The sequence below is a fragment of the Rhopalosiphum padi genome, chromosome 1 (assembly GCF_020882245.1).
Source record: "Rhopalosiphum padi isolate XX-2018 chromosome 1, ASM2088224v1, whole genome shotgun sequence".
NCBI lineage: Eukaryota > Metazoa > Arthropoda > Insecta > Hemiptera > Aphididae > Rhopalosiphum > Rhopalosiphum padi.
Window position 1 is genome coordinate 7868886 of NC_083597.1, and position 10680 is coordinate 7879565.

At 26.2% G+C, this 10680-nt stretch overlaps 1 protein-coding gene across 1 annotated transcript; it reads left to right on the forward strand.

The window, feature by feature from the left end:
• The first annotated feature begins 2483 nt into the window (after positions 1–2483).
• On the forward strand, positions 2484–3112 carry LOC132918441 (uncharacterized). The gene has a single exon (XM_060979664.1). It carries the CDS (start codon positions 2578–2580, stop codon positions 3001–3003), a length of 426 nt encoding a protein of 141 aa, XP_060835647.1. The 5' UTR covers positions 2484–2577; the 3' UTR covers positions 3004–3112.
• Positions 3113–10680: the final 7568 nt, after the last annotated feature.

A 10680-nucleotide genomic window follows, 5' to 3' on the forward strand; every position in this document is an offset into this window, starting at 1 on the left:
AATAACCTATAATTCAAATTTTTGATTTTTTTAAATATTTCTATATATACATACATGTTTTACATTTTTTTAACTTTTAAATTTAATTCACATTATAATATAATATAATATATGCTTTTTATATAACTTTATACATTTTTTTTAATATTTTTCTTTTTTACTTTTAAATTAAATTCCCAATAATACGATAGGGTAGTATATCCTTTTTTATATAGTTTTTATAATTTATTTAGTGTTCACCAAAACATTTTTAACCATTCCTCTTCTGAGACAGTCTGTATGAAGTGAGGAGAAATTTATGTTATAAAATACCGGAGCCGTTTGGGAATTTACATTTTTGTAAAACGGGAGTCGTTTAGGAAAATGGGAGCCGAATGGGCTATGTCCATTAATCCTTGTAAATACCATTCCTCTATTATATTATTTCATTGATATACTGCTCCATGAAAATACCAATCCCAGATTTTTTTTTCCTTCTGCATGTTTTCCTGATTCATATATCACTCCATAATTTATCGCGATAAAAATTAATCGGAAATATAGAGTTTTCCATTAAGATCACACATTTAGAATACATGGGAGGTTGAGTAAGAAAATTATATATAAAAAAAAAATAAAACCTCTAAATATGTAATCAAAACATGGAACTGTTTTTTGAAAGTAGTCCAATACCATTTTTTAACATTAGTAGATTTAGGGGAGGAGTGCAGGGATCCATGCCCCTAAATTCCAAGAAAAAAAGATAACAGGTACCTACAGAATACCTATACTATATGCTTTTATTATGTCAGTTTAATATAATATAATATTATAATAGCATAATACACAATACCGTTTAATTGTAATTTCTCGTTAGTTGTTATAGGTATTTTATATTTTCATGGAGTACACTAGTGCGTAATACATACATGATTTTCCCCTAAGGACTGTCAGGTTTTCTATTTATTATTCTAATTTGGTTGATTTCTTCTCATTGATATGTTTGACAACTGTCATGTTCGGAGTAATTTTTCAATAGGTACTTGTCGCTGTGCATCATTTTACCATGGTGATTTTATGAGAACTGTCGACCGACTGTGGCCACTAAAATATTTTATTTTGCATTATTTTAACAATTAACATATTAACTTTTTGAATTAATATTTTCTTATTGGCTTATTGTTACCGTAGCAATTTTACATATCCCTTTAAACTTTTTATTCTATATTTCTATTTATATAAGTATATACTTTATATTATAATATGAATATTCATTTTTTTTAAATATTATATTGTATTATAATTTATAAATGTATTCATGATTACAAAATAAACTTTGATAGAGCTTGAAATTTATCTATTCATGACCTGCCTAGTAGATTTTAAATTTTAACAATAACATATTTGTAAACAATAAATTTAAATAATCAAAAACTAATAGGGGAAAAAATTATAACAAAATAACAATATTTTTTTCAACTTCCAATGAACGTTTTTAGTTTGTTAGATGCTCTAAAGATTATAATTTTTATATGTACATGTAATATTTTAATGTTGTTAAATTGAAGTAGTTAATAAATAATATGATTATTAGCTAATGTGGTATCTTTAACACTGATTTTGAAGCATTTGAATATATTTCGATATGACAGGTATAAAACACTTATCATAAAACAACAAAAAATCGTATGATGTTTATATGACCACTGCTAAAATCTAACCGTAGAACCACCACTGATCGTTTTTATGCACCATTCCGTTTGATGTTTAAAGATACATTAATAAAAATAAGAAAACATAACAAATGTACGGTTTAATAGTATGAGGAGGTAACAAGTCTTCCGGAAAAAAAATTACCTAAAAATAGCAATTCAATTAAAAAGTTATGAACCAATTATATCAATAATACAAATTATCCTTGCTCATTTAATACAATTTTCAATTGAAAGTTTAACTTTTAGTATTTTAATTATTATATACTTATCAAAATGTATTTTTATTTTATAAATTTAAATGTATGATCTAAATGGAAAAAATTACATTAGATATCAATCGGTAAATTGTAATTGTGATCAATTAATTGCAGTTAATTATCGTGCAGTAAATTTTTTACAATCAATTGTCGTGTATTCAGTTATTATATAGATACCTGTGTGGCTGTGTACCTATCACTTATCTACCTACGTGCCGATAGAGACACTTGTTAAAATAAAAATATGCATATAATATTACCTACATATACTGATATACTTAAATTGTATCATGCGTTTGCAAACCGTATATTTATATGTGTTATAGTCAATAATAGCAATTCCAGGAATGTGATAGTCATTATAGAGTGGAATTAGAGTGACTTTAGAGTGGAATATAATGATGATGAAAAAACGAAAATGTTGTTCAACTCAATTTTGGCTTAAACCAAAAGTATGCAAAAATACAAAAAATGGCAAGCAAAAATGTATTCTATATATTCCTATTGCTTATCTAAATTATACATTGTCGATAATGACTAGTTATTATTGGTAATAAATGACTGCTGATATTAATAAATAATAGTAACAATCATGCGTTTCAGAATAAATTGAAGACATTGTTATTATGTCGATTAACGATTCGACATCTAGTAGCGAGTGGTTGACGAACATGTGGAAGTTGTGCCCTGAGGAATTTATCCGGACCGATGCGGTTCTTAAAATAATATTGGAAAGGGGCATCAAGGATGGAACTTGCATACAGACTTCATTGGAATCTGTATTAAACTCTACAGACGCACCGATTGAATTAGCGAAAGCTGCGTCAGTAATGAATATCACGGACATTGCGCTTGATTTATCATCAAATGCCATAGAGGTGGCTAATTTGGCAATTGATTTAGCAATGACGCCCAATAATTTGACCATGGTCGATGCGATAACGAAAATCACGTTTGAAATCGCAGAGTCATCAATAACTACAGTTAGGCAAGCCCGGTTTACATCACAAAACAGCAGACAATCGCTTGGTGGCCACGGGCTGCATGGTTAGACGTGTCTATGATTTTGAGAAGTGCATTGTAATTTTCTAATGTCTACATAAAATGTGATACTCTATCTGTACATTGCAACTATTGATATACTTCCATTATACATGTATTTTGAGCTCATTTAATTTATTAAATTTATACTTAAAATAAGAATGTAAAAATTATTTTCTATGTTAACTATAATACGATGACATACCTATTACTTATACAACTTACTTTTAAATGTTGTAAATTTCGAATAAATAAAAACTGATTGATGAATTATCAGCCGAGCCGATTTTCAATAACCTGATTATTACAAAAGTCATAAATTCTATTAAAAGAAACTACATCACAGGCTGATTAACACTTAGTGATTTTCCAATTAATAATCTCCCACTGTTTAAAAAATATAAAATAATTATATTATATTTGATTATTTATTTGCAATCATAAAAATTTAAAACATCTATGATTTTAATTGAAATGTTAAAATATACATACCTAATATTGTCTTATAAAATGACATTGGTCAATTGATATTTCTCAATGGGATTTCATTGTTTCACCAGAATTTCATTATATTATATATATTTTATTTTATTATATTAATTACTATTTATTATATAGTACAAATAGTTTTTAAACAACCTATCTATTTCACTTATTTAAAAATTAAAACTCTAAGTTTAAAGGGACCAAGAAAATATGGAGAAAAAATAAATTTTCCAAAGAAAAATTACCAGTTCTTACTTCTTAGATATAAAATTGATTTAGTTTAATTGTATTTCATTGGGTACTTAAAATTACAACTATTCAAAATAATAAGTAAATAACATGTTATTATAAATATAATATAATATACTATTTACCAATATTACTAAAGTAAGTAAACAAAAAATCATGAAAACGATACTTGTGTTGATATATTATTCACGTTTATTGACTAATAATGTTTTATTGTATTTAAAACTACCGTTTATGTTGTGTTGTGTTAAAAGTTATAATAGTTATCTTACTGCTTTAGTTGATTCAATTATAATTATAACACTAACTAGTACCTATATATTATAACATTTATAAAGTACAATCAGGTGTGTTCCCATAAGGTATACTACATATACGCCGTATACTCTCAAGATTTTTTTTCAATATTATGGATATACTGCGTAAACCCATAATACATGCGTATTTGATGATATAGTAAACTCTCAAAAAAATTCATGGGAACACCACTGAGTACAATTATGGATAAAAGAACCAAGCATAATTTTATTTCCAAAAGAACTCTTAGATTAATTGAAAATTTGAGCAATAAAAAACCAATTAAAGTTAAACGGAAATTAGACTATGAGCAATAATTTAAGAATATCAAAAAAGTGAGTTTTCCGAAACAAAGATTTGTATGTCTTTTGATTATTTTATGATTTTACTATAAATTATTTTAAATTTATACCATGAGGGATGAGTTGACGTCTAGTTCTGTTTTAATTTTCACTCCTATGGTCTACAAAGAAAAATATAGAATGTGGCTATCTACACATGACTTACATTGTGAACAGAACTTAAATTCGTAAAAAGTTTTACGAATTAAATTATAAAAAGTTTTTTATTATATAAAGTATATCTTAAGTTAATATTTAAATACAGTAAAATAAGCCTATCTATATTCTACACGCTGAAAAAGTAATAACTTAAGTTATAGATACCTACTAAACCTACTACCTACCTATTGGAAGTTGCGTTTTTGTGACTTAAAATTGGTATACAAATATTTTAATTATTTAAATGTGTATGTACTCACTTGAGTTATTATATTTTTAATATTACCTAAATGGCTAAATACATGATAAAATAATGATTTCAATATTGATTTCCTTATTATTGTTGAGTGGGAAGTTGGTGATAAAGACATAGATCCAAAATTCGTTTTAATTAGTCAGGCTGCTATTGAACTACACAAAATGTTAGCACCTTATAGTGATCATAATAATGTATGTGTTAAATATCCTTAGTATTAACTAATTAACTTGAATTATTATATATTTAATAATAAACATTTGCTTTTAGTTTGAAGTTTTAAGTTGATGACCCAACATTTAAAGTATAGGTACCTACTACCTACTATGAAAACATTTAGCTGTTGATTAGCCAAGTGACTCTAGCAATTCTGCCCAATTAGATGATCCGATACTTAACTCTGAAGAATATAAAGATTGATTAAAAATTAAACTTTTTATTAATATTAATATTTCTATTTAAGAGGATGTCAGCGCATCGTTTGTTTTCTCTCTCTAGCCCACGCGCAACATAGACAAAACGCATTTACGCAGTCTGAGTAGAACTCACTCAATTTTGGTTACAGTGTAAATATACCAACAATAAAATTAAATTTTGATAATATTTCTGAGTGCAAGACGATGAGTTTTTAAAAAAAAATTAAAATTTTGAAAAGTTAAAGGCTATTTAAAAATGTTGTAAATTATAACTATTTCTAAACGATATAATTAACGTTGTATTGGAAATGATGGAAAATACTCATCGTCTTGTACTCAGAAATATTATCAAAATTTAATTTTATAATAGATATATTTACTCTAGAACCAAAATTGAGCGAGTTCTACTCAGACTGCGTAAATGCGTTAATGGGCGCCCGGAGCCCCCCCCCCCCCCCTCCTGGGGCATTTGCCCCCCCTGGAATTCAAATAGAATGTTGAACATTTTAACTTTTATTTTGATTTATAAACATTTCATCGATATTTTTACTTTAGTGTGTGAGGTTGGTATTCGATTTCATATAATTCTAACACATTTTGTAGTTTACAAGGAATAAACGTTTTTAGTGTATTTTTTGGTGTTAGATTTCATTATGCCCCTTCCTGATAAATTTCCTGCGGGCGCCCATGGTTGCACATGGGCTAGAAGAGAGAAAACAAACAATGCGCTGACATCCTCTTAATATTATTCTTGTTTGAATATTTATTTTTATTTTCGTTTGACTTACAAACAAGAAATCTTTTACCTATAGATTTTTAACATTAATAATATAAAAGGAAAGTTTTTTTTTATTGAAGTTGTCGTTTCGTTTTTTTTAAACGTTTAGGCATTTTAAGAATTAAAAGGATTAAACAATATTGTTTTATAGCATACAGTTCAAAATTTAATATTTATTAACTATAATTTTAAGATTTAGTATGATTATTCATACTACTTATATTGAGTTACTGAGTTAGTAGGTATAGTGTAGTTGTATTTACAATTTACTATCAATATCATCTTAGATACCTAGTATTATATAAAAATTAATATAATATTATGTACCAATTTAATAAGAGTTATTAGTTATTACTGCCATATTTTAGTTTTAAGAGTAATTCTACAGTATTAGTATAATACTAATAATTAATAATTTATTGACTAATAGCCCTCTTATAGTCTTATATAGTATTGTATCTATAGATGGTAGATCGTATTCTTTCTTAGTATCGTTATAAATAATTATTACCTAGGTGTTTACTCCGATAATGCACAATGAATGGATCAATTTCACTATTATGAATGGAACGCTAAAAAGATAAGTATGTATGAATTCAATAAAAGAATTAATTAAAGGGTTTTTTTGTAGTATTTCCAAAGATTGATCTTTGTACTCTTATTTAGCTTTTCGTACTGTATTTTTATTGTATAATATTACGGCGATATATATTCAAACTCAATATACTTCTATATTTTTCAGTCTCTTAAAATTACATGCTAATAAGTTGCCCATAAGCTAACTGCTTTTTAATTATTTACCGGTTTTCACCATTCTGTGGCCATTTCAGGGGCGCCATTTAGGGGGGGGGGGCGCAAGATATACTTAGCTCCACTATTTTTTTCCTAGTCTTATTGGCCTGGCGCACGGACGATGGCCTAATGGTCCTATGAGTAAAAATTAAAATATATTATTCATTGTTATGAATACGATATAATGCGTAGGTATAAAATATAAATGTGTAATATAATATTATTATGTATGTTGTATGTAGGTAGATAATAAATAATAATGCATAATATTTATTATTTTTAGATTCTTATTAGATTATAGCATGAACTATACGTCTATGCATGATCAATTTGAATTAATCAAAGCTATTTCAAACTTTCCAGATAATGTTTTTTTCATTAGTATAGGTATAAATGCGGTATAATAAAATATAATTTAAATATAGGGTATATATTATAAATATATAATAGGTACGTCGTACGTATTGCCGTATTCCCGTGTAATTCAAAATATTCTATACTTTCAATATTTCTATTATGTCGTTAAAGACTACACTATAGGTACACTTGGTACACTTAGTATAATATTATATAAATAGCTCGAAAATGAAATGTAAGGTTATATTAATTCTGATTGAAGTTTTCATATGTAAACGTAATTTACATAAACATAAAGACGTTCAGTGTTAATATTAAATTTAGTTATCGACTATTTTTTTTTTAATTTTGTCATCATGAATTTCCAAAATGAAAAAAAGAGAAAAGGTGAAGCTGCTCGTTTACGCAACAAAAACAAAAAAAAAATGATTGAAACATCATCAAAATTATAACATTTGGATATAGAGGAAAGGGCAAATGTTAAAAAAAAAAAAGCAGTCAATAATTATAGTAAGTACATTTTTATACTTCAATAAAAAAAATGTGTTTTACTAGCTGGTAATTACAAACAAATTACAATTCTATAATAAGTTGTAATTTATTTATTATGTTAATTAATATTTATTATTATTTTTTTATATAATGTACTAGTTTATAGATTGCCAACATTCCTGTTATTTTACCAAAAAATCAACAATCAAATAATCAGACTTGTAGTAATGCATTTGAAACTAGTACAAGTAAAGACAATAATCTAAATGAATGTAAAAATGAATCTAATGTTAGATATTAATGATATTATACAGAAGGTAAATTAATTTTATAAACCCAATATATTTTTTTGTTTTAAAAGCATATTTTTCAATTATACCATTTTTAGAGCATATTTGATGATTTATGATATTATTTATAAATTTATAATACAATTTGAAAATTTGGCAATACTTTTAAAGCTTATTTTTACTATTATGAGCACATTAGTATATACATATTTAGTACTTTTTAAGTACATTAAGTTCCAAACCCTATTCATTACATATTAATTGATCTATATACCGGAAATTTAAATGCAAACTTACATTTTCTTATACTATATATATTGTATATTATATTCAAATTGTAATTATCCAAAACTAAATGTTATCAATTTATTGTTAAGACTTGATGTCTTACTTATTTATTTTTAATCTTTATAAAGTGAGTTTTTTTTTTAATTTTGATTTATGGGTAATTGATATTTTTCTGCATTAAAATCATACTCCAGAGCAACTTATTAATTATATTTCTAAGAAATCAAGATAATAGATCTTTTAATGTAAATTATTATAAATTATATAACTGGATTGAATACTCTATGTTAAATGATGCAGTAGGTATATTGTTTTGCATGTAGACATTTTTCAATAAATAAATGTTTTCGTGGCCAATATAGTGGTATCTGCGTATTCATCAATCGAGGATTTAATGGTTGGAAAAAACAATGTGTGTGTTTGAAGATTCATAGTGAAAGTGATAGACACTAAGCCAGCATTGAAAAATGGACTCTATATTTGAGTACTAAACAAAATTCTGAATACCAATTTTTAAAATTAATATTTAAAGGACCATCTGAATCAACAAATTGGCTTAAATTATAGTAGGTATGCATAGGTATATTATGACAAAAAAATAATATCACTAAAAATTGTAAGTAACTATTAGTTCGCTAGTTAAAATGATTTTTAATATTACGCGTGACATCACGGATTCATTTGCCGTTGGACGGTTTCAATTTTCCCGATTCGCCGACAGTGGATGGTACATTTGAATCAGCCCCCAAATTATTTATGAAATTATACACATTACACTGTTTTGTAATGGGTGTTATCTACAATAGAGAATAGAATATATTAACAGTTAAAATAATAATATAAACTTAATAATAATACTTATAAATTGATAATATTCTATTTTTAATTTTCCTAATTGTTTATATTTACACATTTCAATACTCACTTAATGATTTGTAGATTGTTAAATAATATTTCGTATGTACTTTCTTAATTTGTTAAAAAATGCCTAACAAATGTTTTGTGCCAAGATACAAAACTGGTTATGTCAGTTATAACAAAAAGTTAAAAGTAGAAAATAACCACCCATTTTATTTCGTTCACCAAAGGTTAGGTAAAACCTGCCAAATCTTGTCAGGAATGTTATACCATGTTGTGTGCCCCAGATTATCATGAAGTAAAAATAGAGTACAAAATAGAGAAAGATTACTAGAACTGAAAACTCGTGGTTATTTACTTGTACCATCTAAAGAACTTTATGAAATTATTTACAAAGTAATATAATAATATAATATATAAATATGCAAACACTTTGCATAAGTACAATATATTTGTATATTAACTAATAATAATTACCTTTATTATTTGTTTTAGATCAGTGTTTCCCAACCGGTGGTCCGTGGGCCAGTCATAGGTGGTCCGCGGTACCTTTCTTAGTTTTCTATTAAAAATTATTTTTTTTTTTTTGAACAGCGAAAAATATTTTATTTTACCGTAATATACGGTTATCTTATCGTTGTTTCTGCCGACGACCGATAAGTATTTTCCACTTTTATAAGTGTGTAGGTATCAGAGTAATAAATTATACTAATAATAATAATAATAAATTTTGTGTATTCTTGTTAATGAGCAAAAAAAAAAAAAAAGGTCTTCCTAGTTTGTGTAAAATTGAGGTGGTCCGCGACCTATAAAATATTGTGGAAGTGGTCCGTGGTGGTAAAAAGGTTGGGAAACACTGTTTTAGATCGAAGATGCAATTTTTTCAATAATTGTAAAAACTAAAATACAAAAAAAATGTATGATTTTTAATATTAGATGAGCTAAGGGCAGACAATTTTAATATTAACTTAATCGGGTGTGATGAACATAAAAATGTGTTGACCAAAAATATTATTATTTTTTATTTACAATTAAGAATGTTTTTTGTATGTTATGCAGAAAACGCATAACAAGAAAAAAATAAAAAACAAAAAAATTTAGCGAAGCAATCTAAACTCTTATAATTGTGTACATAACATTGTTAAAATATATAATTATATAATACAATTTCCTTAATTGAAACTATTTTAAATGTTACCTAATTAAATAATATAATTACTTAAAAATAATTCTTACGTGGTTAATATTTTAAATTTTGAAGTAATAATATCAAAAACGACAGAAATATATATAATTTTTGATATTTTACATTAAAAATAATGTATTCCCAATATAAAATCCGGCATTCGGGCAAATGGTGCCTGACGCTACCTGCATGAGACATTTGTATTACCAAACTGCCGGGATAATTTGCGACCGGAGTATTTACAAGTGGTGTTAACTTATCTTCTCTACATCGGGCTGGAAGTATCAAGTAGTTAATAGGTAGATAGGAAGTAATCAGAGATTCATGGTGCTGTAGACAGGGCCTACAGGAATAGAATAAAAAATTACTGTATTAATACCTATTTTTTCTCCCACCTATAAATGTTATATATATGTTGGTACATCGTCTGACCATATCGTGTC

What these genes read in the sequence shown, in the direction of transcription:
- LOC132918441 (XM_060979664.1), top strand. Translation starts at nt 2,578, where the DNA reads ATGTCGATTAACGATTCGACATCTAGTAGCGAGTGGTTGACGAACATG.